Genomic DNA, 26970 nt, shown 5'->3' on the forward strand with positions numbered 1-26970 from the left:
CCACAGACAGCCTGCATCACCCAAGTCCTAGTCAGAACCAGAGGCAGAGCCACCCTGCCTGGAACCCACCTCGATAGCCTCCATGCCCACCCTTCCCAGCACGCACCCCTGTCCTCCCAGGTGTGAGGGCCTGGAGGTGGCAGTGCGGGGTGCTTGAGCGCCTCAGGGCACCTTCCCCTTCCCCGCCTGGGCCTGGTAAGCCTGGCAGCACCCTCTGGCCAGGCCCCAGGGCAGCAGCTCAACAAGAAGTCTGGGGACAGCTTGGACTCTCCTGAGTTTATCCCAAATGGCTGGCCCTTGCCCCCAGAGCTGGGGAGGCTGGCCGTGGACTGCCTTGCCCTGGTCGTGCAGACAGGCCCTGGGACTAGAGGGGTGGCTTCCCCTCCCCTGGCCACTGTAGGAAATAGGAGGGAGAGCAAAGGTCAGGCCAAGAAACCCTCAGGGCCTGAGCTCCAGAGAGCAGCACGGGGGCAGTGGGTGACCGGGCGTCCAGTGTCAGCACTGCGCAGCTGATGGAAGAAAATCAGGGAATGAATGGCCGAGGGGCTTTAGAGGGGGGCTGGGATCCCCCACCTCCAGCCTGGTCACAAAGGGCCCATGACAAGTCTTGGCAATATAACATGTCTATTTTATTTAAAAAAAACAAAACCCAGACCATCTGACCTCTTCCCCCAGAGGGCCCGACTCCAGCCAAGTAGGGGATGGTCAGGAGGCACACTCCAGGACGCCAGTCTGGGGGGCTCTGCTCCTCTCCAAGCCCTCCTCCCTCCCCTTTGCTCCCGGCAGAAGGAGATGGCCTGCCTCCCGGGTCCTCCTGGGTCCGCTGGGCACTGCGGTTTGGGGAGAGGCAGGGGCCGAGGACATGCAGGGCCTCCGAGCAGCCAGGGAGGGGCCGCCCAGCCTCCCCCCCCGGCCCCCCCACCCCCCGGCCAGGTCCCCAGCGGTGGGCCTTCGCAAGGCAGACAGCAGTGTGCCTGGGGATGGAGTTGGTGAGGAGGGAGCATGCATGGAGGCCTGAGCGTCCAGGTTCCCTGCACGGCCAGCTGAGTGGTCAAAAGTGAACGAGGATGGCCGGGCCTCGGTCCGGAGCCCTGACCCAGGAGAGGAAGAGGGGACTCCTGCCCTCTCAGTCCTTCTGCTCCCCTCAGAGTTGGTATGACTCTCATCGCTACCCTGAAGAGAGGCACTTGCATCTGCATGTGCCGTGTGTACGCAGAGCCCATAGGGCTCAGACCCTCTGCCCCAGCGCCCTCCGGTCACCACTGGCCGGGTGGGATGCCCGAGAGCGTGGAGCACCCGTTCTGGATCCCTGGGAGGGGAGAGACCCTGTCTCGAGCCCCGACCCGGTGCTTCTGTCCCGGGAGTGGGCTGTGAACACTGTTGGAAGCCTGGCCCGGAGCGAGGACAGCGGGTGCTGCTCGGCAGGCCTCTCTCGGCCCCCGGGGTGCTGGCCGGCTCTGCCTCAGCACCAGGGGTCCCGGGAGGCTCTGCCCCGGCAGAGGCTGTCACTCCGCTGCCAGGCACTGTGGATGAGGCTCAGGGCATCCTCGAACTTCTTGTGGGAGGCTTCCTGGATGGCCTTGTGGGGGAGGTCCACCTGTGTGGGGGTACGGAGGGAATCTGTGAGGGCTGCAGCCGGGACCCCGCTCTTCCGGGGAGCCGTGGGAACCCCGGAGTCACCCCCGCACCATGGGACCAAGGTCAGGAGCGGCGTTTCCTGGGCTCGACTATCAGCTGTAGCCTCAGGTGCACGGAGCTGCTGGTATGGCGCTGTCCCCAGGCCCCTGACTCCAGCCTCTGTACCACGCAGGGCTCCCTTCCCCAGACAGTGGCTCCATTCACTCCTCGGGGCCCTGGGCGGCCAGGTACCTGGTAGATGGTTTTCCACCCCGAGCTCAGTGCACACAGGAATCGGTCCAGTTCAGATGTGCAGCTCAAGTAGATGACCCAGGGTGGGAGGGGCTGCTGGCTGTCCTGGGAAAACTCCTGGGGAAAGCGGGTCCCCAGGTGAGCAGATGCAGCGCCCCTTCTGCAGGGGCTGCTCTCCCCCCCACGCCCCCACCCAGCTCACCAAGACACAGTACTCCTTGTCCGGTTCAGTGGCCACAGCACTGATGTCGGCCAGCTTGGCCGTGCCCAGGGAGCGGAAGAAGCTGGTCTGGCAGTCCTCGTGGCACGTGAAGAGGCGGTCGTCGGTGATCACTAGGCAGCAGGGGATGCAGGGGCTCGGAGTTACCCCCTGGGGGATGACCTGAAGGGCATTGGCAGAGGGGAGGGGAGAGGCAAGCTGGCGCTCTCCCGGGCTGGCCAGCACCGGAACCCCCAGCTCTGGCCCGGCCAGCCGTCAGACGTGGGGACAGCGGACGTGGGGACAGCGGTGACGGTGGCCCTGAGCTCTCGGGCCCGCCCCTGGACGCCCCCGTCCTGGTCCTCGTGGGCTGCTCCCCGAGCATGTGGGTTTGGGGAAGGGCCCCTGGGGAGCCTGAACGGGGCCAGGCAGCCGGATGGACGGCGCAGGCCCGGGGCGCTCACCCCTTTGGACACAGCCTGGCAGAGGTGCTGCATCCAGTCGGCCATGGCGGCCTCGCTGTCGGCGCTCAGCTCCAGGCACGGCCGGCCGGCGAGGATGACCTGGAAGGCGTGGGGCCGATCCGTGCTGCTGGCCCTCCGACAGCCACCGCACTGCTCCCCCCTGGGCCGGAGGAGGAGAGTGAGAGAGGGGCAAGGAGCAGGCGGGGGCGGCTCGAGGCAGGCGGACACGGCGGGCCTGCACCCACGGTCCCGGAGGTGGGAGGACACCAGAAGGTGGTGTGGACCCCTCGGGCTCTCGGGAGAGGCTTACAGTGGCCGGCCAGGCCCACCCCCTTCTGTGGAACAACTTCTGTCTCCAGAATTGCCAAGACCCTTCCAGCTACGTTAGCCTGGCCGGGCAAGGGGTGAGAATGGGCTCCTAGCTCTGGCCCTCTCAGGACCAGGGCACATTCATTCACACTCCCTCTCTGGGCCCGAGGTTGTCCCCAAGAATGTGTGTGTCCGTCTTCTGTCAGGTCGGGAGCTTCCCAGGGGAGGGACGCCCTCCCTGGCCTGACCATATCCTTTCCTGGCAAGGAGTTCCTCTTGCTTCCCTGACAGGAAGCTGTCCCTCCTCCCCTTGCTTTAGCCCTCAGAGCTCAGAAGATGCCTGGGTACCAATCAGGGCTGCCGGACCGGGGGGGGGGTGGGGTGGGAGTGGGGGCTGAGTGGGTGGGCTGAACTGATGCACAAGAGGGGGTGTCAGCTCAAGCCAGGGAGGATAGGAGCCCTGCGCCGCAGGCTCAGCCAGAGTCCCCACCTTCGGGCGGCGATGCCAGGCCCCACACCTGCCCAGCCCCCCATCGCCAGGTCACTCACCCCATGTTCACCGAGATCAGGGGGGTGACATCAGTGCGGTCGGGATACTGATAGAGGATCCCGTTGCTGCAGGGGCACAACATAGCAGGGGTGAGGTCTGTCTCAGGAACTGGGGGCCAGGTGGAGCCCAGATCCCAGGGACCCCCCGCAAGCTGGCGCCTGATGCCCCAGAGGCCAAGGGGCCTGTCTTCTGTGAAACGGAGGGTGAAGAAGGAACCAGAGGCGTAGGAGGGCACGCTACCCCCTCAGCAGACCCGGGACAGTGAGAGGCTTGGCCGCAGCCAGCCCAGACCTACACCTGATGCCCCAGAGTTCCTTAGGCCCCGAAGATGGCTGGCTTTACACATAAGCTCTAATATCCCCAGGTAGGTCGACTCTAGAACCCTTGTGGGGGTGGGCGGAGGCCCCCTCGGGCTTCTCTCCTCAATGGCCGGCCCAACAAGCTCCAGGCTGAGCCTGAGGCCAGTGCTGCGGGGGTGCCCACCTGAGTACCACGAAGCAAGTCTTCCAGTGCTCTTTGCCCAAGTAGGAGGTGCCTGCCTTGTAATGCAGCATGCCTTCTTTGGTGATGGTGCCCTCGGGGGGTGAGCAGTGGCAGGGGATGGGACCCAGGGACTCATCCATGGGGTCCTCCCAGTGGACGAGCCCATAGAAGTGCACGGTAACAGCAGTGGCCTGGGAGGGGCAGCAGACAGAGCGGTGAGGTCTGGGCCCGGCTCACCGATGGCCCAGCACCAGGAATGGCCACTGAGGCAGCAAGGACACGCCCCAGGGGTAGGAGAGCCCCTCCCGGGTGGGGGACGGACAAGAGCTAAAGACCTCTATTTGCCCCGCCTGACCTCACCTGGACACCACAGCTGGCCTCTCGGGGACGACCCCTCCCCTCCACCCCTGGCACTTACCTCACACTTAGACTCCTGGGCCACAAATTTGGCCAGCGCTAGCTTCTCCATGGTGGCATCAGTCAGGACACTGGGGTAAGGTGGTTCCCGGCAGCCTCTGATCATGGCGGACTTCAAAGAAGCCAAGAAAAACCTGCACAGGGAATGGGGTTTGCTGTCAGAGGCCCGGTGGGGACCACCCCTCAACTGGACGGGATCCTGGCCTGGAGGGGGGTCACAGAAACTTCGGGGAGGGAGCTCAGAGCAGCAGGTGGGGCAGTGACATGCAGCAGGCCGAGCGAGCCATTCCCAGTGGCGCCGGGGGGCCTGGGGTCGCCGGTGAGGGCGGACCAGATACGCTGGTGCGGATGGGACCCGAGTCAGGATAATGACACCATCTTATTACGAGTCATTTCTGTACGCACTCTGTGGCCCCCGTTTCTTTTTTCTTTTTTTAAAAATTTTATTTATTTGACAGACAGAGACACAGCGAGAGAGGGAACACAAGCAGGGGGAGTGGGAGAGGGAGAAGCAGGCCTCCCGCCGAGCAGGGAGCCCGAAGCGGGGCTCGATCCCAGGACCCTGGGACCATGACCTGAGCCAAAAGCACACGCTTGATGACTGGGCCACCCAGGCGCTCCTGTGGCCCCCCGTTTCTCTCCTGTTAGTAACTCATGCCAGCCCCCTTCCTCCTTGGCGGCCACCTAGGGTCTCGGGTCCCCCGAGCTGAGGACTCGAGTCTGTCAGTGTGCATGTACACCCCCCGCAGGTTCCGGAGGGAACACATCTGTTCGCCACTTCTTTGTATCCTACTGCGCAAGGCTGAGGAGTCCAAGCGGCTCTCCAGTCCCAAGCAAACGGGGAGGGGCGGGGGGCGCGTCACTCACTCGGCCAGGGCCCCGTCGGCCGCGTCCAGCAGGAACTGCTTCCTGCGGTTGGTGCACACCAGCTTCACCGTCTGCTGCCCGAGGCCCACCTGCCAGAAACAGTGGCTTCCCCTTCACACGCGCACGGGCCTTGGCGGCTCCCTCCAGGGGGTGGCAGCCGTGGCCGCATTGCGGGCTGGCTGGGGAGGGAGGAAGCACAGCCCAGAGTCGTCCAAGGCAAAGCCCCAGGGGCCCGGGACCCTGGCATGAGTTAGGGAGGGACGGTCAGAAATATGGTGGACGGAGAAGCGTCCTCAAAGCATCAGTGTGGACGCTACTCTGAGACAGAAGCTGACGCCCGAGCCCGGGGGCGGTGGGGCCCAGGCGGGGACACGCCGGAGGCCGAGGAGCCCTGGCCTAGGGTATGTGCCAACTGCCGAGCCTGCACTCACCGACACATAGTCAAGTTCATTGTAAGAAACGGCCTCTTCCACCAGGTACGGCTTCTCCGCAGCCCCTGAGAGAGGAGACCCCGATGCCTATGACTCACAGTGGCCTCTTTTCCCTTCCCCTGCCCCGTTTTCTAAGACCTGGCCTCCACATGGTGGAGGAGAATGACACGGGGCGCTTGTCTCCTGGGGCTGCTGGGATGGCGAGTGGCCGAGAGCCAGGGGCGGGGGGGGGCGGTGCAGGGAAAGGGAGGGTGGTGGGCCTCATGCTCAGGCTGCCCCCAGCAGCGGCCCCGGCCGGGCCCGGGGTCGGGGGACGGCGGGCACCTTTCCGGAGCAGGTACACGTAGCAGTCCGTGAGCAGCACGTACAGCAGCTGCAGGTTGCCCTCCATGTGCCCGGTGCTCATCCGGATCATCTGAGGGGCCGGGACAGAGGAGGGTCAGGCCCCGCCGGCCCCCGCCCGCCCCACCCCGGGGCCTCACGCTCTCCCGCTTGCCCTGGAGTTCCTGGGACTGACCTTGAAGAGCTGCTCTTCGTTTTCTCGAAACACATGGATCATCAGCAGGAGTAAGTGATTGTTGTCTACTCTGTGAGAGGGACAAGTGCGGGGGGTGTCAGGCGAGGGCAAGGGCAGGAGGTGACACAGACCCACACGGCCACACAGGCACCCAGACGGAGCATAGCTGTCGTGGCTCTGCCCCTGACCGGGGGCCAAAGTGTGTGGGGGGGGGCGGGGAGACTTACACCCCATCCCGCCTCCCAGCCCAGGCTGGTCCTTCCGGGAGCTGCGCTTTATTTGGAGGACAGATGGCCACTGTCACCGGCTTTTGAGGTGAGCCCTGCTCACCTGAACTCTGCCGAGTGGGTCATCTCGGATGGGCTCCCCTGCCCCTCATCCACCCCAGAGTCCTCTGCGCTGCTCAGACACGGGCTGGGCTGGTCTCGCTTGAGCTGGCAAAGAGTCTCGTGGGTCCCAGGCTCTGGTTCTGTCACAGGCCCCTCCCCGACCAGGGGCAACTCAGTGTCCAGCTCCCGGGTCTCCGGCTCCCGGGGCTCCCTGGGGGCGTCCTCTAGGGGCCCAAGCGTCTGTCCCTCTCTTCCTCCTCCTCCCTCTTCTTGGCCAGCAGGCGCAGGGCTACCAGGAACATGCAGCGGTTGGCCAGGCCCTGCAGGGTCATGGTGGCTGCCACCTGATGTAAGAGTGCTTGGACTCTCGACGGTAAAGCGGTAGAAGTCCATTGGGGCTGGAAGCCCCTCACTAAAGTCGCAAAATGGCGGCTTCTCCGGGGCTTCCCCGGGGGAGCCGGTCCGAAAGGACTGGTCTGGGGACTGGACGTGGGAGCACCAGGTGCTGGGGTCCAGCTGCCCGTTGAGCTGGTCGATCACCTTACTCAGGGGCTGCCCCAAGCGCTCCATGGAGGTGTCCTTCATTTCGGGGATAAGCAGGCCTATCTGGCCGGGCTCCGAGAGCTCGCTGCTCTCCGCTGTGCTGCTGGGCCCCTCTCCCTCCTCCTGGTGGGAGGTAAAGGTCGCATCCGGGGAGGCCCGCCCCAGGCCTGGGCTGCTGACCAGGCTGTCACCATCCCCCCGCCGGGCACAGGTGTCCTGGGTCGAGGAGGGGTGAAGTGGACTAGCTTCCTCATCCGACCTCATCTTCTTCTTCTTGCCAGTTTTCTTCTTCTTGGTGACCCTGGGACAGTAGTGATGGGGAGACATTTACCACCTGAGTGCCGCAGTACTGGAGAATTAGGCGGGCTGGGTCAAAAGGGGTGATCCTGGGCGTGTGACCTCTGAGGGCACAGCGGGAGCTTCGGCGGCCCTGGGCAGTGATGGGTGGGAGGCCCTAGGCTGGCGGGGGGGGCGGCAAGAACAGCTCAGGCCCTGAGGTACCCCCGCTGCTGGCAGAGGTGGGGACCCGAGGAACCCCTGAGCAGGTCCTCTGAATTCTAGCTGACGGCAGCTGTGCTAGCCGCACTCTGGGGAACAAGCATGGGCCATGGTCGGTCATGGCGCCTCTACTTAGCCATCCTCTTGGGTATGCTGTGAGCTGACCTCCCTTCCCATCAGGTATCACCATGGATAATTCAACCAGAAGTGCACTCAAAGTCTTCTGGGCTCAAACTTCCTTGGTGGCAAGTTGGCTGGGATGGGCCTGGCAAGGTGACCCCAGGTCTGAGCCATTTAAGCGGCTCAGGCCTTGAACCAGCCTGCAGGGTGGGACCCCTGACCCCTGCCTTGGGCCAGTAAGCCTCGGAGGGTACAACATGCACATCTTCTTCTTCGGCACTTAGAGTTTTAGGGGCAGGAGTCGGAGCAGGTCAGGGAGCCCAGGAGGCTCTGGGCCAAGAGCTCCACAATCTGTCCTGCACCACCTCCTTCCCTTCTTTTTTTTTTTTAAGGTTTTATTTATTTGTTTGTCAGAGAGAGAGAGAGAGAGAGGCAGGCAGAGGGAGATGCAGGCTCCCCGCGGAGCAGGGAGCCCGATGCAGGGCTCGATCCCAGGACCCTGGGGTCATGACCTGAGCCGAAGGCAGACGCTTAACTGACTGAGCCACCCAGGGGCCCCTCCTCCTTCCCTTCTAGGTAGGTCCCTGCCCACATGATGGAGACACTTTTCTTTCAAGGAGCCATGCTGAACTAGGATCAGTATACATCTCAGGAACCGTTCGGTGACATCCAAGAACTGAAAGAATTCCAGTCCGAAGGCGTTTTCTGGCCCTGGATGAACCTGACAAATGCCCCAGCAGCCCACTTGTGGCCCCGGCCACCAGCCACGGCTGTCGTCTGGGCCACACCACCTTCTGGGCTCAGGCCCTCTGTTTCTTCTTGCTCGAAGAACCACTGGAGGACCCCTTAGTCTCCAGGAAGATCCCGGTCCGTCCCTGGGGTGTGTGGTCCCAGCGTGCGAGGACTAAAACGTGATGCCAGGAGCGGACAGGATGGACACCCGGATGCTCCCCCAACCCCCGCTTACCTGATGACTTCGAGCTCTGTGCTGGGGTCTGGCAGGTCGACAGCGTGGGATTCGCCCTTCTCCTGAGAAGTGCTGTGCACTGGGGTGGTGTCCGAGGAGGACACGGTCTCTGCCTGGTCCTCACTGAAGGGGTTGTGGCGCTGGGTGGGGCTCTTGGTGGAAGCTTTGCTGCTGGTTGGGTCCGAGGCGGTGGAGCGGGGGCCGCTGACGGTGTCTGTGAGGTCTCCATCTGGGAGAACAGGAAACAGGAGACAGCCCGTCAGACACCATCTGGGGACCCCAGGCCCCCAAAGCATGCCTTAACTCATGAGGGAGGTGGGTGAGTTCCTCCTGGGGCAATCTGATCAGGGTGGTCCTGTTTTAGGAGCAGAAGGCCCAGACCAACAGGACACAGGATTTGTGCTTTAAGAGTGACTTGGAGGGACACCATCACCACTCCACTGGGAACCCCCAGGAGCTCATAGCAATTTGGCTGAGTTCGAGGTAAGAGCCCCAAGGTTAAGCAGCCTCCAGGCTGAAGCCCCTCAGGGACGGTGACTTGGTGCCTCGAGAGGAGATGGGCCACAGACCTCTCAGGTTAACCCTAGAGCCTTCCGTCAGAGGGAGCTAGGGGGGTGCTCGGCAGCCCCTGCAGCGCTGCACGCCGCCGGCAGTCCTCTGAGGGGCCCCCCTCTGCCCCGTGCCAGAGGCAGATAAAAAGCAACAAAGGAAGAGAGAATAGAGGGAGACTATGGGGATCAGAGAAACTGAGGGGTGCAGAGTGGGGGCAGGGGCTGAGAGACAGGATAGGGAGTCCAGAGGGTGAGGAGCACGGGGGAAAGGCAGAACAAGGGCCCAGAGCACAGTAGGCAGAATGACAGACCAGGGCAACAAGGAGATGCAAAAGGGAGAAGAAAGGTGTGCCGAGTGGCTGCCCCCCAACAGCTGCCTCATGGGCCCTTCGGCGGCTGCTTCTAGCCCTGACATCGGCACACTCCCAGAGCGGGGGGCAGGACCAGGCACCCCTTTAAGGCGAGAGCTGGGAACTCCATTTCACTCAAGCCTCCACCCGCCTACTGGTCCTTTCTGGGTCCCCCTCACCCTTGGCTCCACCCTGGGGAGAAGGCAGGGTGGGGGGGCACTGCCTCTCCAGAGAGGGGCTGGTTTAACTGCTCCCCCTGCCCCCAACCATCCAGCCCAGGTTACTGGAACAGGAGCACGAAAAGCACACAGGGCATTTATCTGGCGGCAGATGGGAGCCACCCCAGCAAAGAACTGAGGCCCAGCTGTCGGAAGAGGTCGGGTGAGAGGTAATGGCACGGGACATGGGATGTTCACACCCCATTTGCCAGCTCACACACATCTTGTGGGCCATTATCTGCCCAGAGGAGACATAGCAAACATGCTTCCCATCCTCAGCCTCATCTGGAAGGGCCTAACCTGCTGTCCACTTCCTAGTGGGTCTTGGAAACACTGGGCAGCTGTCTGCTGATGCAACACATCATTCATCTTTTAAAAAAAGTACAGTGTCTTTTAATATAAGGGCAAAAGTAGGGGCCAAAGGCAATCGCCAGCCCTGCCAAAAAAAACCCCACTAGCAACATACACTTCCTTCAGATGTCCTGGGCCCCCAGAGCCTTAGTTCTCAGAGGTAGAAAACCTTGTCCTTCAGTCTCAAAGAAGGGTCCTGCGAGGCCATACACTCTTGTTCCAGCCCCTGGAGATCTGCAGTTGGAACTCAGGAAGCAGGAGTTCCCAGGGGGACAAAGCTCACCCTGCCTGGGAGCCCAGCCCAGCCTGAGCCAGCAGCACGACCCAGGTTGTTAGTTCTCAGGCCACCGGGAGCTCTGAAGGGCTGCGGAGGAGGGTCAGGCCCTGCTTGTCAAGTGACTGCAAAGAGCAGCGAGGAGCTGGGTCAGGAGGGGGTTAGTGGTTAGAATCAGAGGGGGAAAAAAAAAATCAATGCCCAGCATGTGCACTGCAAGAAGAGAGGTTGAGAGGATAAATGAGGTTACGATGGAATTCTGGATTTCGAGCTCATCTTAACTAACCTGTGGCACTCTTGAGTGCTACTCTCTTGGCCAGATGACATAATTAATTTTCCCCAATGCCCTGTCTTATTTCCCTCAAACTAAGCTATATCATACGTTACTTGGAAAAAGATCATCTGTCATCCATTACTCAGAGATCCCGGCGCTAATAACAAAGGGACCAGCTCTGGAGCAGTGGAAAGGGCACCTAAGCCTCCTGCCCAGGTGAGCAGTCAGCACCTCCTCCCTCAGGGGCTGCCCCCCCCTCCCCCCGCCCAGCCCCGGGCAGAAGCAGCCCCCAGGGCAGAAGGCTCTTTAATGGGGGGGGTGGGGATATGGCCTCAGATCTAAGGAGGAAGCATTAACCCTCTCAGAAACAATGCCCTGTGCTTTAAGTAACCACAGGAATGAGGGGGAGAGCCCCGCAGGTTTCCAGAAGCCTAGAAGTGGAGTCCTGGGCAGGAGAATGCCCACGCACGGCTGCCACCTAGTGGACAGGTGGGAGGGCGGACAGATTATATTTTAATCTGCCTTAAAACCTCAAAGAGGGGCGCCTGGGTGGCTCAGTTGGTTAAGCTCAGGTCATGATCCTGGAGTCCCGGGATCGAGTCCCGCATCGGGCTCCCTGCTCGGCAGGGAGTCTGCTTCTCCCTCTGACCCTCCCCCCTCTCATGTGCTCTCTCTCTCATTCTCTCTCTCTCAAATAAATAAATAAATAATCTTAAAAAAAAAAAAAAAAAAACCTCAAAGAGAATCTCCCTACAGGAAGTTCCAGGTGTACCTGGGCCGCTTCGCCCACTGGGCTTTCAAAGGGCTCTTTCCACGATACCAGAGAGGAAGCCACCAAGACTGGCCTTGACGCTTCTGACACAAGAGCACATCTGACCTAAAGGAGCTTACGATCCACAGGTTCAACCCATGCTTTCCAGAACAAGCCTCTGCTCGCTGGATCAGGCCACTAGCGCCCCACGAGCTGGCGGTTCCCTACGCACATCTGGTGCTCCCAATGGCATCAGAATCGGGGAGGGTGATCCACGGGTCCCTGAAACGTAGTCACTTGGTGACTCCACGAGGCCACTGCATAAAGGCAGGAGTCCTGCACTAGGAGAAGGGGGTTTGCCTAGAGCTAGAAGTCAAGTTCTCCTACTGCAGAATTCCATCTATTAGAACACCAAACTTGGCTTTATTATGATCATTGACATTATTATAAATAATGAGCTGATTTCGAATCATGCAGCAAGCTTGGCATGGAAACATAGCAAAACAGGAAAAGAGGGTAACAGCGGACTCTGTCCCACCTTCCCAGTCTGTGCTGGGTACAGACGGCACTGCTGGAAACACATCTCCAAAATCATAATCTATAAAAACGAGGGACAAAACTGAAGATTAGAAACAGGTCGTGGAAGGACAGGGAGGGTGGGGTCGGCAGGGTGGGAGACATGGGGAGAAAACAAGAGAGGAAAAAGTTAAACTTTCTGCACTTTCTCTAACAGCTTCAGGGAACTTACTATGCTTCTCAGCTCCTGTGCTGGCCCAGGAGCCTCTGACCAGCTGGAAAGATCCTTGAGGACAATCCTTTCCAACCCCAGGACCTGGTTCTGGCTGAGAAGAACATACCTAACCTTCTGCATCCCTTGCCTTCCTTCCCTCTGAACCCAGCATCGGAGGTAAGGGGGGCTCAAGGGGACACCTCCACCCCCGGGCGGCCTGGCTTGCCCCTTCAGGGCGCGGCCCCTGACTTCTTGGGAGGCAGCCCATGAGCCCAATCCGAGGAAACTGAGCTGCCACCTTGCAATGCAAGTGTTGCTAACAAGGCTGGAGCAGACACGAAGAAAGAGAAAGGCCAAGATCTCAATGCTAATGCACTTCCAGGGAGCCCTGGGGACTGAACTTGTGCTTGGGGTGCCCCCTTCCTGGAGGTGAGGCAGGGTACAGTAAATGAAGAGCTCTCCTTTCCCACATGGGATGAACAAAGGTGGAGAAACAGCCAGCTTTATAAATGAACACAGAAGCTTAAGGTTTGAAAGAAACCAGGCTGTTCCCATCAGTTGTTGGATCCAGACAACAGAATGACCTACAGACGTGATGACAACCTTTTTCAGTCTTGGATGCAGGGGGCGCAATCAGCTAATACACTAGCAAGTGCAGGAGGGACTCCAAAACCCGATGGGCTCATGAGAAATGGGGGCTCATGAGAAACCCTCCTCTTTGGACCCATCTGGCTCTCTCTTCTCCTTCCAGGGGCTGCTCAGCCTCTTTCTGCCTGGAATCAGAGTAGGACGACCTCCCTGAGCAGGCCGCACTCACCCTTGTAGTGGCAGGAAGAGCGTCCTCCCCACTTAGAAAACCACCCCGCCCCACCCCCCGTCCCGGGCATAGGGCTCTAGCCTTCTGGAAAAGGGTCTAACATTCGTATGATCTCATTTTGGCTTTTTGTCCCCAGAATCTGTGTTTTACCCTCCACGGAGATGCTGAGGAAATGAGTGAAGATCTGGGAAATGGTGGGCCCTGTTGAACTTCCAATCTCCCCCATCAGACCACAACGAGCCCAGAGGGACGTCACCCAGCCAGGCGAGTGGCCTCATCACGAGGGCCACAGCAGAGGCGTGGCTCCCTGCCACCTGGGGCGCTTACCCTCACTGGATGGGGCAATGGCACTGTCATCCCACTCCAGGTTGGTGGAGGTGACGGAGTTGAAGGAGTTGAGGGACAGGCTGTCCGAGCCTTGCACGGAGCTGGGGAGGCGGTCTTCGAAGTCCAGCAGGTACTGAGGTTTGTAGTAGTCGGGCATGTAGGGGGCCAAGTCTAAGTATGGGGCGTCCTGAGATGAGAGCACAAAGAGCCGGCTCGGCTGCGGGAGCCTCGGGGGCCCGGCGCAGACCTGCCTCCGACCAGCCTCCCCTGCTAGCTCTCCTTTGGGAAATCGGTGGGCTAAAGGCACGAAATTCAGAAATAAGCTGCTAAAAGGAGTCATGGGAATGGCTGTGGCTCTTAAAGCTCTGGACTCGAGGCAGACAGAGTTGGCAGATCCCAGCTCTGCCTGCAGCCCCTCCTTGACTTCCTCAACCACAAGAGCGGCTTGTTTTCTCCAGTTCTGACCACTTTTCTGTAGACGGTCTGTGCTGCTGGGGCAGGGACCTGGGAAGGTGATGGGATTAGGACAGGGCAGCTGCATGCTGAGGCGTCCAAGTCCGAGGGATGCTCTGGACCCTCCTCAGCCCTTCCTGGGCCCATGTCCTGTTTCTCTAGTGCATGACAGTGAGGGAGACCGGGGAGCAAGGAGCTGAGGACACTTCTAGGGTCCCAAGAGGCACAGGGATGAATGTGCCTTGTCTTTCTCAAACACTCACATCCTAAACACGGAGGAGGGTACCTTAGCACTAAATACTCCAGGCAATGTGGCTTTTCTCCCAGTTTGGACAGAGAGGCAGGAAGGAGTCACCTGCACTAGGCATTTGGCTTAGATAAGCCAAGAGAGGATCACCCCCTTCCATCTAGTTCCACTGTTCTGACCCTGAACAAACAAGGTGTTGCTCAGGCTCAGTCACACCCAACAGGCTCCCTGAGAGGGACCAGAAGAGTAAAACCGCATGTCCAGCCTGCCCACCCTGCCGCCCCCAGCGGCGGCGAGAGCCAGGGGGTCTCACCAGATCCAGGTCGAATCGAATGAACTCCAGCCCAGACACCAAGGTCAGGAAGAGAGTCAGGTGATCGTGGCTGCAGACCAGGGCATTCCTGCGAGACACAAGGAGGGACGACGGTTACCGGCTTGGCCCCGCGCTCACTGGCAAGCTGGCTGTGTCGAAGTTTGACGTGTGGCATCCCCACGGCCTGGACGGCGCCCAGCTGGGGGCCGCTCTGCCCCACCCTTTGCAGCATTCTCCTCCGGCTGTGGAGCCCCGCAGCTCATCCCGGCCACTGTCTTCACACACGGGGCCTGCAGCATAAGGCTCATCTAGCTCTTGGCGGCTACCACAGATACTTTGTTCCTGCGGCAGCCCAGCCGAGGCTGAGCGTTCTAGTAAGTTCTGAGGCCTGGGTGGAGGATCGGGCAGAGGCAGAACAGTGGGAACGCCCGTACTCCTGGCAGGGCCATCAGAGGCAAGGTGCTGAGGGCCCTTTGGCCACCACTGACGTGTCCTCAGCATGCCATGCCAGGCTAGGCCTCTGACACGGCACACCGCGGTGTCCACATGTGGCAAGAGTCTTTGGGACGAGGTTCAAGGGGAGCTCCGGGGCTGCATGAGACAGACTGTTCCGAACACTCACTTGACGTAGTATTTATGCAGCAGACCCAGGTTCTCCTGGAACAGCCGCAGGTAGCTCTCCAGGGAATTCTCGTTGAGTGCCAGGTATAGCCAGGCCCTACCTGCAAACGGAGCAGGGGAGTAACTGGCAGGAAGGTCCGTCAGGGTGCTGGCTCTCTGGGCCAAGCGAGGGCAGGAAGGACAGCAAGAGCAGCTGAGGGGACCAAGCGCTCTGATAGCCTCCTGTCTTTGGGGGGGCCAGAACCCCTGAAACCTGTGGTTTTCTAGTCAGACCCTAGCTGGTGGCAGCCCAGGGAACTCGGACCCAACTCCAGGTGGGTTGAGAAGCTGAAGGACTGGGCGCCGATCCTGCCGCCTAACACCAATCCTGGCTCAGGGAGAGAAGCCAGCTCCCCATTCTGGGCTCGGGCTGGGATTCGGTAGGAGTCAGGTTCTCCTCAGCACCTCGCTCTCCTTCCCCCCACCCTCGATGCTCCAACAAACTGTCAGGCGCAGGGCGCCGGCACCTGAACGCCCCTCTGCCGCGGGACAGCACAAGGGGATCAGCCTCCTGGGGCTGACCCTGAGCCCGCACCTGAGCCCCGGGCCCCCCGCAGCATCGTCCTGGTGCTACTCACTGCGCCCCAGGTTGGTGGCCACGTGCTGCAGCACCTCGATCTGTTTGATGGCCTCTCTCCGGGTGAAATGCACGACGAGCACCCAGTAGCCAGACGAGAGGTCTTGCAGTCTGCGAAAATAGGACAGGAGATGCCATGACCGAAATGGGGCCACCCCGGGAAGCTGCAGTCCGCCGGCCCAGCAGCCTCGTGTCGCTAACGAGCTCCCGGCTGAAGGCGACGGGCTCCCCGCAGGGCCCACAGGCAACCCCCGCGCCTTCACCCCGCGGCTCATCTGCCGCTAATTCTTCCCGCGGCCGTTCCCGCCTGCGCAGAGGCCATTTAGGGGCCGGCTGCAGACAGCCTGCGGTCTGCCTGAGTGAGGCAAATCTCTTTCTGCCAAGAGAAAGCAGGAATAAAAGGCAGGCACGGCGGGGGACTTCCCTCTGGAGGCTCCTCGCGGCCTGGGCCGGGCCGGGTGGCGCCCTAGGGTCTCCCCCAGAGACCACCCCCACCTTACCCGTACAGCAGGGCGTGGTCCAGGTGCTCACACAGACGCTGCAGGACCTTGTCGTGGTTCCGGATGGCGGGGGTCTCATCTTCACACGCAGCAAAGTAGCTCTGCAACTGAAAGGAAAAGACCCGCGCCCGAAATGAGAAACAGATAAAGAAGAAGGCTATAGCAGATGGCTAAGACGACCAGTCAAGGGGCGCCTGGCTGGCTCCCTCGGTGGAGCGCGCGACGCTTGATCTCGGGGTTGTAGGTTCGAGCCCCACGCTGGGTGTAGAGATGACTTAAAAATAAAATCTTAACAAAAAACAAAAGAAAGAAAACCCGTCAAATGATAAATCCGTGGTGACCACCCGCTGCTCACCCTGCAGGCTCCAGAGGGCAAAGCTGCATCCCCAGAGCCCAGGCCCCGAGAGGCCCCCAGTGCGCGCTCTGCACGGCGACAGCTTGATGCTGGGAGGGACCCACCGTCCGTGTGTAGGTCCCAGGTGGTACTGGGCTTCGAGCCAGGGCTGCGGAGCCACACCCCCCCAGGGGCACTACATGAGGTATTATCTGTAAAAATGCCCCCCGCTCCGGAGTTGTACAACATACCCTGCTTGGGGCAGCTCCCCTGCACAAACTAAGGGCTGATGGACTGGGGCGCTGGCTCCAGAGGCTGATGTGGGGCCCTGCATTTGCCCGAGGAAACGGACAAGGTTGGGCATGGGCCGGGGTCCATGCCAGGCTCATGTCCAGCCCTACACCAAGAAGGATGCTTGTTTCCAGCAGGCTGGACAGATACAAGGAAGGGGGCAGCAGGCGAGATGAACTGCAGCACTGAGCACGGGCTGAAGAAGGCGAGGGCAGCTCTCTCTGGTTAAAGCTTAGAAAGCAGGGCCCTTTTCAAGTAAAGCCCTAGGAGACAAGACTTTCGAACCTCGTTTAGCCATACTCCGGGCCGCTGTTGCCCTTCTAATGGCCAGACAGGGGACAGACAGACAAGAAGAACGCTCATCTCAGGTTTAAGCTTGGCAGGGGACAGACGCGTTCTCAAGTGTTTTCTGGAGGCAGTGGTTGAGACGGCAGCAGCAAAGCTACATCAACCACACCAACGAGCACGCGCTCCTGGCGAGAGGCCAACCATTCAGCGCCCACAACAAAAATAGCCTCTCTTCCCTGTGGCCCAGGGTGAGCCCAGCAGCCCTGCTGGCCGGGGACAGACCCCAGTCCTGCGGGGTTGCCCTCCCTCCTGAGAGGCGGGCAAATCAGGCCCGGGAGGAAGGTTCCCAGAACCGAAAGAAAGCAAGCCTATGCCAACCACCCAACTCCCTCCCAGCGATGGCTGGAGGCTGTCTTGCTCGCTTCAGTACTGAGAACCACCACACGGGTGTCCGGCCTTTTCTTCTTCTTCTGGGATCAGAGAGTCTTTGATGACAGAGCTGGCAGGATCTTTCGAGATCTGGCAAACTCCCCATTAAGAAAGCAAAATGGACGTTCACCCATTTTCTTGATTATAAAAGTGGCCACACCTACCACAACACCGGAGAGACATGGAAAAGCTTTAAGATTGTGTTTGTTTTATTTAAACAGAAACGGGGGCTAAAACCAGTAGAAGTGAAGTTCTTCACGGTGAGTGTCAGCTTAAGTGAAGGGGAGCCAGAGCTGGGACTCAGACTCCTTTCTCGGGTCAAGAGACCTTTGCAACAATTAATCCGAAAACATTTGCTCACCATAAAAACTCAAGCAAGATGGAAGTGTGTATAAAGTATAAAGGCCTCTTGGCCCCCTGTTCCCCACTGTCAACAGCTCGTGTGTGTGTGTGTGTGTGTGTCCTCCCAATACGCTTCCTGCACACGCAGACTTAAAAAAAATTTTTTTAGGGCGCCTGGGTGGCTCAGTTAGTTGGGCGACTGCCTTTGGCTCAGGTCATGATCCTGGAGTCCCGGGATCGAGTCCCGCGTCGGGCTCCCTGCTCGGCAGGGAGTCTCCTTCTCCCTCTGACCCTCCTCCCTCTCATGCTCTCTGTCTCTCATTCTCTCTGTCTCAAATAAATAAAATCTTAAAAAAAAAAAAAAATTTTTTTTAAATGTGAAACCGGGTCATGCTATACTCATTGTTCCCAAATGTGCTTTTTCTTAACAATGTACGAAGCGTCTATTTCTGTACCATCACATACCGAGCGACTGCATTTTCTCAGGCCACAGTGCATGCTGAAATAGGACATTGTCAGCTAATGGCTGCTGTCTCTACTTCTTTGATGTCACACGATACCGCAGCGAACATCCGTGGATCCCTGTGTGGGTATTTCTGCGCAGTGAGTGCTTACAACGGACCTGCAGACCTTGATTTGCACTCCCACGGTGCCGGCTAACCCTGGACATAATTAGTCTAATTCTTGGCAGTCCAACTGGGGAAAAACAGTACCTAATTGTTTGGTTTTTTTTTTTTTAAAGATTTTATTTTAAGTACTCTCTACGCCTAACGTGGGGCTGGGAACTTACAACCCCGAGATCAAGAGTCGCATGCTCCTCTGAGCCACCCAGGCACCCCCAGCTGAACATTTTTTTTTTTTTAAGATTTTATTTATTTATTTGACAGAGAGAGACACACAGCGAGGGAGGGAGCACAAACTGGGGGAGTGGGTGAGGGGGAAGTAGACTCCCTGCCAAACAGGGAGCCCGATGCGGGGCTCGATCCTAGGATCCCGGGATCGTGACCTGAGCCGAAGGCAGACCCTTAATGACTGAGCCACCCAGGCGCCCCCCAGCTGAACATTCGTATGAGCCATTCCTACCATTGCTATTTCTTTTCCTGTGAACGACCTGTTCAATCTGCTCGATCTTCTGTCTGCTCACCTTTTTCCGGATAGTCTGTCATAGCTCTTTGTTGGTGGAGGATTTAATCCTGTGTGTTGCTTTGAATTATTATTCTTGCCCCATGTCAACTGACCTTTAAGTTTTCTTTATGGTATTTTTTATCCTATTGAGAAACTTCTATGTTTTAGGTAGTCAAATCTGTCAAACTTGCCCTTCACCATTTCCTGTTTTCCCCAGTCATATATTACAAAAGTACTTCTATCTCTTTATAGCTTTCGGACTTTTTTGGTTTCTTTTTTTGCATTTAGACCTTTACTTTATATGTGGCATGAGGTAAGGATTGAGCCTTATTACTTTCTGGATGGAGAACTCATTCCCACATTTATTAACAGTCCCATACTGATTTGTGATTTCATATGCCACCTGTCTAGATTATTTTAATCAGCCCATTGCCTATTCCTGGGCCAGTCTCTGATTTTTATTATTATTATTTTTTTAAGATTTTATTTATTTATTTGACAGAGAGAGACACAGCGAGAGAGGGAACACAGCAGGGGGAGTGGGAGAGGGAGAAGCAGGCTTCCCGCGGGGCAGGGAGCCTGATGCGGGGCTCGATCCCAGGACCCTGGGATCATGACCTGAGCCGAAGGCAGATGCTTAATGACTGAGCCACCCAGGCGCCCCTGATTTTTATTATTTTTAAAAAGATTTTATTTATTTATTTGTCAGAGAGCGAGAAAGAGCATGAGCAGGGGGAGCGGCAGGCACAGGGAGAAGCAGGCTCCCCACTGAGCAAGGAGTCTGATGCAGGGCTCAATCCCAGGACCCTGGGATCATGACCTGAGCTGAAGGCAGACACTTAGCCGACTGAGCCACCCAGGCATTACCAGTCTCTGATTTTTAATTATTTTCTTATTCATCATTTTGATATGGGCAGAACAAATCCACCCCATCCCCCACCTATTCTTTTTCAAAATTGTTTTGACTATTCTGGCATAATCTTTTAGAATCAAATTTGGAGTAGAATTATACTGAGTCTAGGGATGATTTGGCGGGGAGAAGCCGTATCTTTGTAAGTCTTCCCATCCAGGGACGTGGAATTTTTCCCCATTTATGCAGGTCTTCTTTTCTATCATTTGGCAAGTTTCACAGCTTTCTTTAGGTAGGTCTCGCACATTGACTGCAAGGTGGGCTGCATGCATACACGTATACTATGGTTTCAGGAACAGTCTGACAACCACGAATCCACTCCTGCAGAAAGTACAACAGAAAAGGCGTGTAACACAGTGGCAAAGAATGGGGGTTGGGGGCAGGAAGCGGGGGTCCAAAGCTCAGCTGTGTTACGATGGAGCCGAGTACCTTTGGCAAACTGCTCAACCGGCTGAACTCTCATTTTTGCTCATCTGCAAAATGGGAGAGAGCTGAGCTGTCCAGTACAGCAGCCACAGGCTAGCTTCATGGGACTAGGTACATTTAAATTAACTAAAATTAGACACAATTAACAATTGGGTTCTTCGGTGGCACTAGCCACATTTCAGATGTTCCATAGCCCCACGTGGTGAGTGGCTACTGAACTGGATAGTGCAGATATAGAACATTTCCCTCCTTGTGGAAATTCTATTGGATGGTGCTAGTTTGGGGGATGGAATGATATAAAGCATGCAAAAGGCTTACCATACATCCTGGTAAGCATCAAGCACTCAATAAATATTAGCCAAGCTTATTAAGAATAATGAACCCATATTTTTTATTTTTTTATTTTTATTTTATTTTTTATTTTTCTTTATTTAGGGGCACCTGTGCAGCTCAATTGGGTAAGCGTCTGCCTTCAGCTCAGGTCATGATCCCAGGGTCCTGGGATCGAGCCCTGCTGAGCAGGGAGCCTGTTTCTCCCTCTCCCTCTGCCCCCTGCCTGGCCCCTGCTCTCTCTCAAATAAATAAATAAAAATCTTAAAAAAAAAAAGATTTATTTAATTGAGAGAGAGAGAGAGAGAGAGAGACCGTGAATGGGGGGATGGGCAGAGGGAGAGTGAATCACAAGCAGACACCCCACTGAGCGCGGAGCCTGACACAGGACTCGATCCCATGACCCCAAGATCATGACCTGAACCAAAATCAAGAGTCCGATGCTCAACTGGCTGAGCCACCCAGGAGCCCCAAACCCATATTCTTAGTCAAACCAATAACACAGCACTTGGCTAAACCTAACAGTAGGTGCAAATAAGATAAAACGAAGTGCTCTGCTCTCAAGAACTACCATTCTGTTCACTGGTTCGCTAGCGGGGATTCCAAAGCCTACTCTTTAAACACCTTCTTTCAGCAGGTGGATAAAGATTTGCCATGATCTCAGGGGACTAGGTGTTCTCGAATCAGTGCTGCAGGCCAGCATGGTTCCTCAGAGGAGGAGGAGGAAGAAAGGGAATGTCTATGAACCAGTGCCGGAAGAATTTTAGGAGTTGTGTCCACAGCTTGAGCTCATACGTGGGGAGTTGGGTCAGCCAAGTGTGGGCATAAAGGTAAACAGCAGGATTATTCTTCCCTTCACCGTGGAGAGGCCACAGCTGGTAGCCACTCACCGCACCAGGAAGATCAGCAGGCTCTGAAAGAACTGGGGAGTGGAAGGGAAGCAAACATCACACAGACAAGGGCTCTGGGGCAACAGAATGTAGGGAATGAGGATAATGAACATAAGTCAGCCTGGGAGCACAATCACCAGACTGTGACTCTTTAGTTACGTGTGACACCTCTTGTTGGAGCTCACACCAGCTGTGTTTGGCACCATGATTAAGTGACTGCTTATTCCAGGTACCAGGAAGCGCAGAGTGGAGAAGAGTATGGATTCTGGGGTCAGACAACTTGGATTTGAACATGGGCTCTGCTGCTCACTCACCGTGTGACACTGGGCAAGTGATTTCACCTCTCTAAACTCAGCGTCCCCATCTGTGAAATGGGCTTAGTGATGGTATCCTCCCTATAGGCTGATGTGAGGGTTCAGATAATATTTACACTGGTTTTATCAAAGGGACGATGACACAGTTTACCAACACTGGGTAATCACCACAGCAACTGCATAAAGTAGGTCACACAACTAGTAAGTGGCAGGGCCAGACTCTCAATCCAGGTCTTTCCATCTGGGCTCAAGATCCCTGAATGAATAATGTGTATATAATGTCATGCTCTGATCTAATTGCTGCAGGAGAACCCAAGAAAGAGAAGTGCGGTCTCTTTTTCAAGCCACAGAACTAACCTTTTTCACCACGGGGTGGAAATGAGCTCAGCATCTTGCGCAGCAGCTCTTCTTGGAAGATGGGCCAAGGAGAAATGCCAAGGCAACTTCTGTTTGAGAAGAAAGCTTGCCTCTGACTCTCGCCATCCCTTTGCCCCCCACACTGGCACCTTCCCAGTGGTGAGCAGGTATACTGTCTGGCTAACACAAGCCGCAGTTGCTCCAGGAGGAGATTTTTCCCACTTCTGGGGAGAAATCCATCCTGCTGATCAGATTCCCAAATAGTTCTGAGTATTTCCTCTCTGTCTATGTAGATTTGGGGGAAAGGTGAAAAATGTCAGAGCAGGGGCCAGCAAACTACGGCCAGTGGGTCTGCCTCCTATTTTTGTAAATAAAGTTTTACTGGAACACAGGCATGTCATGTATTTCTGTATTATCTACAGCCGCTTTTTTTTTTTTTTTTTAAGTAATCTCTACACCCACTGTAGGGCTTGAACTCATATCCCCGAGAGATCAAGAGTCACATACTCTTCCAACGAGCCGGCCTGGAACACTTACTTACAGCTGCTTTTGCGCTATGACGGCAGCACTGAGTAGACACAAGAGAGACTATACGGCCCATGGAACCTAAAATGCTATCTGGCCCTTTACCAAAAAAGTTTGCTGAGCTTTGGTCTAGAGCCTTGAGTAGAGGTGGCAAGGAGTGCACACCTGTGACAGGTTGGGTTGAGAGGTGTCTCTTGCCCAAAGCTCAGTTCAGCAGTGGCCAGAGGGGAGGCTCAAGCCTTGAAGATTCACATATTTCAACAAATATCTACTGAGCAACTACTATATGTATATCAGATACTAATGTTATACAGAAGTTCTTGCCCTTGTGAAACTTACATCCTGGTGGCGGATGGAGATAACTAGGTGCATATACATAATACCATGTTCAGGAGTGAAAATGTTATTAAAAAAAAAGAAAACACAGGGTACAGGTATTCTGTTATAAATGTGGGGTCTGAGAAGATCTCGCTGAGGAAATGACTGTTGAGGTGCCTGGGGGAAGAGTTACTCTCATCAGAGGGGCAGTAGGTACAAAGGTCCTGAGGCAGGGGAACAGTAAGGAGACCGGTGTGACTGGAGCTCAGGAAGCGATGATGCGAGTGGTATGAGATGAGGTCGGAGGGCAGCCAAGGGCCACATCGTGTGTGTCATGCAGGCCATACTAAGGACTTCACATTTCATTACCAGTTCAGTGGGAAATTATCGGGAGGTTGCTAACAGGGAATCGCCACAGTTCAGTATATATGCTACGAGGCTCCTACACCTTCTGTGTCGTGTGTACACAGACCATGGGGAGCCACGGTAGGTGCAGGAGACTGGTTGGGAGGCCATCACCAGTGCGGATGGATAGTGAGGCTTGGAGCTGGCTGTAGTGGTAGAAGTGGGAAAGGGTCAGGTGCAAGACCTCATGTGAAGGTGGTGCCCCAGGGATTTATTCATGGATTAGATGTGGGGTATGCGAGCAAGGAGGGTGCCAGGATGATTCTAAGCTTCTCCATCTGAGCAACTGCAGGGGGGGGGGTGCCATTTCCAGGTCAGGTGGAATTCTGCTCTGGACACAGTAAGTTCAAAACACCTGCCAGACATCTAAGTGGAGATGTCAAGGAGACAGCTCTATAAATGGGTCTGGAGCTCAGGGAGAGGTATTTAAAGCTGTGGAACCAGACGAGGTCAACCCTGGGAATACAGGAAGCACAGCACCTGAGTACTGAGCCAGGGCACGCCAATGTGAGACCGGGGGTCCTCGCCCAGTCTGCACAACAGAACCACCTGGGATAGAAGGAAAATAATCATGCCCAGGTGCCTTCTGAGATCAATTAAAGCAGAAACTCTGGAAGTGGAGCCCAGGGACCAGCATTTTTAAAAACGCTCTCCAGGTAATTCTAATGCCCGGCCTGGGCTGAGGATCGCTGCTTTAGACTGAGAAGGTACAGCCAAATAGGCGGGAAGAAAATCTGGACTGTGTGTGCTCCACAAGCCAAGTGAAGAAAGTGTCCAAAGGGAGGGAATGATCCCTTCTTCTTTTTTTAATTCTTAACTAATCTCCACACCCAACGTGGGGCTCAAACTCACAACCCTGAGATCAAGAGCACATGCTCCTCCAGCTGATCCAGCCAGGCGCCCCAGGAATGATCCCTTCATCGGGGTCATATTCCCACGAAAAGGGAGGTGCTGGGAACCCCGATAAAGGCAATGTGAGTGGGGTGCCTGAGTGGCTCAGCAGGATGAGCATCTGACTCTTGGTTTCAGCGAGGGTCATGATCTCTGGGTCGTGATATCGAGCCCCACGCTCAGGGCAGATTCTGCTTGGGGCTCTTTCCCCCTCCCTCCCCCTCTGCTCCTTCCACTGCTTGCACGTGCATGCTCTCTCTCTCTCTCTGAAATCAATAAATTAAAAAAAAATTTTAAGGTGTAATAGTGGTATTAGGTTATGTGAGAAAAGAATCCTCACCTTTGAGCAATATTTACTGAAAAATGTATGGATGTCTGGGATCTGCTTCAAAAATAACAGAGGGTCACAGGTGACACAAAACAGTCCCTGATATAAGAGCTGTGCATGGGACTTCAGTTCACCTTACTGCCTACTATTAGCTGGAGGAAAGAGAGGGGGAAAGAGGACGAGAAAGGAGGGAGGGAGGGAGGTGAGGAAGGAGGGAGGAGAGGAGACATTAATACAGAAAACTCCTTTGACCAGTTCTGTCAAGAGTGGAAAGAAAATGGGAGTAGAGGGAAGGAGTCGAGTCCTTGAACAGGAAAGACAGGATGGCACCCACTGCCCCAGGGGAGGGTGGCAGGGATGGGTGCCCAGACGCAGGTGGGCAGGTATGCTAGAAGGCGGCAGGATGAACTATTCCCATCAGAAGGAAATTTTAAAATAAGCAAGGTCCTTGAAAATAGAGAACAAACTGAGGGTTGCTGGAGGGAGGTGGGTGGGGGAGGAGCTAGACGGCTGAAGGGCATTAAGGAGGGCACTTGTGATGAGCACTGCCGGGTGGATGTAAGTGATGAATCACTGAATTCTCCTGAAACCAGTATCGCACTGTATGTTAACTAACTAAAATTTAAATTAAAAAAAAATAAATAAAGGGGTGCCTGGGTGGCTCAGTCGGTCAGGCTTCTGCCTTCAGCTCGGGTCATGGTCCCGGAGTCCTGGGATCGAGCCCCACGTCAGGTTCCCTGCTCAGGAACCTGCTTCTCCCTCTCCCTCTGCCTGCCTCTCTGCCTACTTGTGCTCTCTATCTCTCTGTCAAATAAATAAGTAAATGAAATCTTAAAAAAAAAAAAAGATATTAAAAAAATAAATAAAAATAAGCAAGGTCAGCTGAGAATGAAGAGAGGGATTAAGATTTGAAGTACTTTTTTTAAAGCCACGGTCTCCCTAAAGTCCTTTAAGTCAGGCATGTTCCCAGACCACACCCCGGTTGGCTAAGCTACTCGCCTTTCCCCGCTCCTGATTCTTGGGGTGCACTCAGGCACCAGTGCCGGGGAGTGCTGGGCTCAGCACGCCCACCCACCCTCTCAAAGCCAGGAGGACGGCAGGCAGGCCCAGCACCCTGGGAAGACTGGCCATCACGAGGCCGCGCCAGACCCCGTGGCTGCTGGGAAATGTGGGTGGCACACTCCAGCAAGCCAAGAAAGGCCTGACTCAGGACATTTTAATTAGGGTTAGTCCCACTCTCCACTCGGAGCTGCAGCCAGCCCTCTTTGTCTTCTCTCTCCCTTACAGACCCATAACCAAGAGACAATTTCTAGTTCTGTGGTTGGTACCGAGAAATCCTTCCAGAACTGGTCCCTAATAGGTTAACTCAAAGGTGGCTATGAAAGATTATAAATGGCCAGAGGAAAATAAAGACCGTCACAGGGGCCCTTCCTTCTTTCTCCCTGGTCAGTCAACCCCAAGGGCGCCGTGATGCTTCCCAGCAAACAGACGGGAGGTCTGGACTCTAACTGCTACCTGCTCACAGGCTGTAGTGGGCGGGGCAGCAGGAGGGTCCCGACGCCTGTATTTACAGAGCAGGATGAAAATACCTGCCCCAACAACGGCAAGGGGGTCCGCAGGGCGGGCCAGCCACGGGGCAGCGAACTGCCTGACCGTTGGGGGCTCCCTCCCTCTTGGCGCACAGAGCGCGCAGACCTAGCAAGTGGGAGCGACCGGCTCTCCCCCTACCGGCTCCCTGCAGACCAGGTATATTTAGACCACAGAATGTTTAGAACAGCCTCGCACTCCAGGTCCGGGAGGTGGAAATCCAAAGGCAGGGAAACCCCACGGAACAAAGGGTGGACTGCCACCTGCCCTCAAATCACCGCTTTTAGAGATGAAATCCACGATGGCCCCCGATGCAAGAGCTCAACTCAAACTCAGAGCCACCCTGAGCGGCAGGGCCCCTGCAGGGCTACCAGTTCCCTAAGCTGCCTCTCCCCACTGCCCTTGCTGCTACAGGTGCGCTCTGGGTGAGGGACGAGCCTTGCGGGGGGGGGAAAAAGAGGGGGCCCTGCCTGCCTGGCCTTTGGAATTCTATTCACAGTGTGAGTCCTGCGGGGTCGAACTGGCCCTGTGGGCCTCACGGACATTCGGACATTCGCTCTTCGTTCCAAGGCAGAAACTCAGAGGAGAGGCAGAGGTCAAGCCATGTGCTACCATTTATCACCTACCTTTGGGGTTGGGATGTCCCTAAACCTTGATGCCTGAACTCCCCTGGGAGGGGGAGTCCACGATGGCTCATCCATAGCAGAGACCACTGGAGAAGAGTCAGTGTGGTTAGAACTACCCAGATCCCCTCAGGGAGCCCACCAAAACAGGCCCCCACCCGGATCTTGCACTAGCGTTGTGCATTGGCTTCCGGCACAGACTCGTGGATCTGAGGCCAGTGTTCATCATCCATCCCCTGCAAAATAAACAAGTAAACAAACATACAAACAAGGCAGGCCAGCTGGAGTCTTTTAAGTCTTT

The 26970-nt window shown here is 56.5% G+C and overlaps 1 protein-coding gene and 1 long non-coding RNA gene across 3 annotated transcripts; both read right to left on the reverse strand.

The window, feature by feature from the left end:
- Window positions 1–607: 607 nt before the first annotated feature.
- PLEKHM2 (pleckstrin homology and RUN domain containing M2) lies at window positions 608–26970 on the reverse strand. 2 transcript variants are annotated; one of them, XM_035019719.1, is made up of 20 exons: window positions 26673–26970; window positions 15957–16063; window positions 15458–15567; window positions 14842–14941; window positions 14220–14307; window positions 13207–13393; window positions 11871–11930; window positions 8564–8792; window positions 6437–7279; window positions 6107–6176; window positions 5914–6004; window positions 5590–5654; window positions 5159–5247; window positions 4293–4425; window positions 3875–4065; window positions 3391–3456; window positions 2533–2692; window positions 2072–2251; window positions 1870–1986; window positions 608–1597 (listed from the first exon to the last, which is right to left on the reverse strand). In XM_035019719.1, exons 1-20 carry the CDS (start codon window positions 26745–26747, stop codon window positions 1463–1465), a joined length of 3096 nt encoding a protein of 1031 aa, XP_034875610.1. In that variant the 5' UTR covers window positions 26748–26970; the 3' UTR covers window positions 608–1462. The 2 variants fall into 2 exon arrangements, with proteins under 2 accessions (XP_034875610.1, XP_034875611.1); XM_035019720.1 differs by lacking the exon at window positions 11871–11930.
- On the reverse strand, window positions 19725–24067 carry LOC118019973. Its single transcript, XR_004681786.1, has 2 exons — window positions 21993–24067; window positions 19725–19996 (listed from the first exon to the last, which is right to left on the reverse strand). It is a non-coding gene; the product is annotated as an uncharacterized LOC118019973 (long non-coding RNA).

Source organism: Mirounga leonina, unplaced genomic scaffold (assembly GCF_011800145.1).
Source record: "Mirounga leonina isolate KUSES-001 unplaced genomic scaffold, KU_Mleo_1.0 Mir_173, whole genome shotgun sequence".
Taxonomy (NCBI): domain Eukaryota; kingdom Metazoa; phylum Chordata; class Mammalia; order Carnivora; family Phocidae; genus Mirounga; species Mirounga leonina.

Coding starts and splice junctions, on each gene's coding strand:
- PLEKHM2 (XM_035019719.1), bottom strand. CDS start 26,747: ATGGATGAGCCATCGTGGACTCCCCCTCCCAGGGGAGTTCAGGCATCA. Junction 11,931..13,206: donor CATTGCCCCATCCAGTGAGG/GTAAGCGCCCCA, acceptor TCGTTTTTATAG/ATTATGATTTTGGAGATGTG. Junction 3,457..3,874: donor ACTTGCTTCGTGGTACTCAG/GTGGGCACCCCC, acceptor GTGCCCCTGCAG/CAACGGGATCCTCTATCAGT.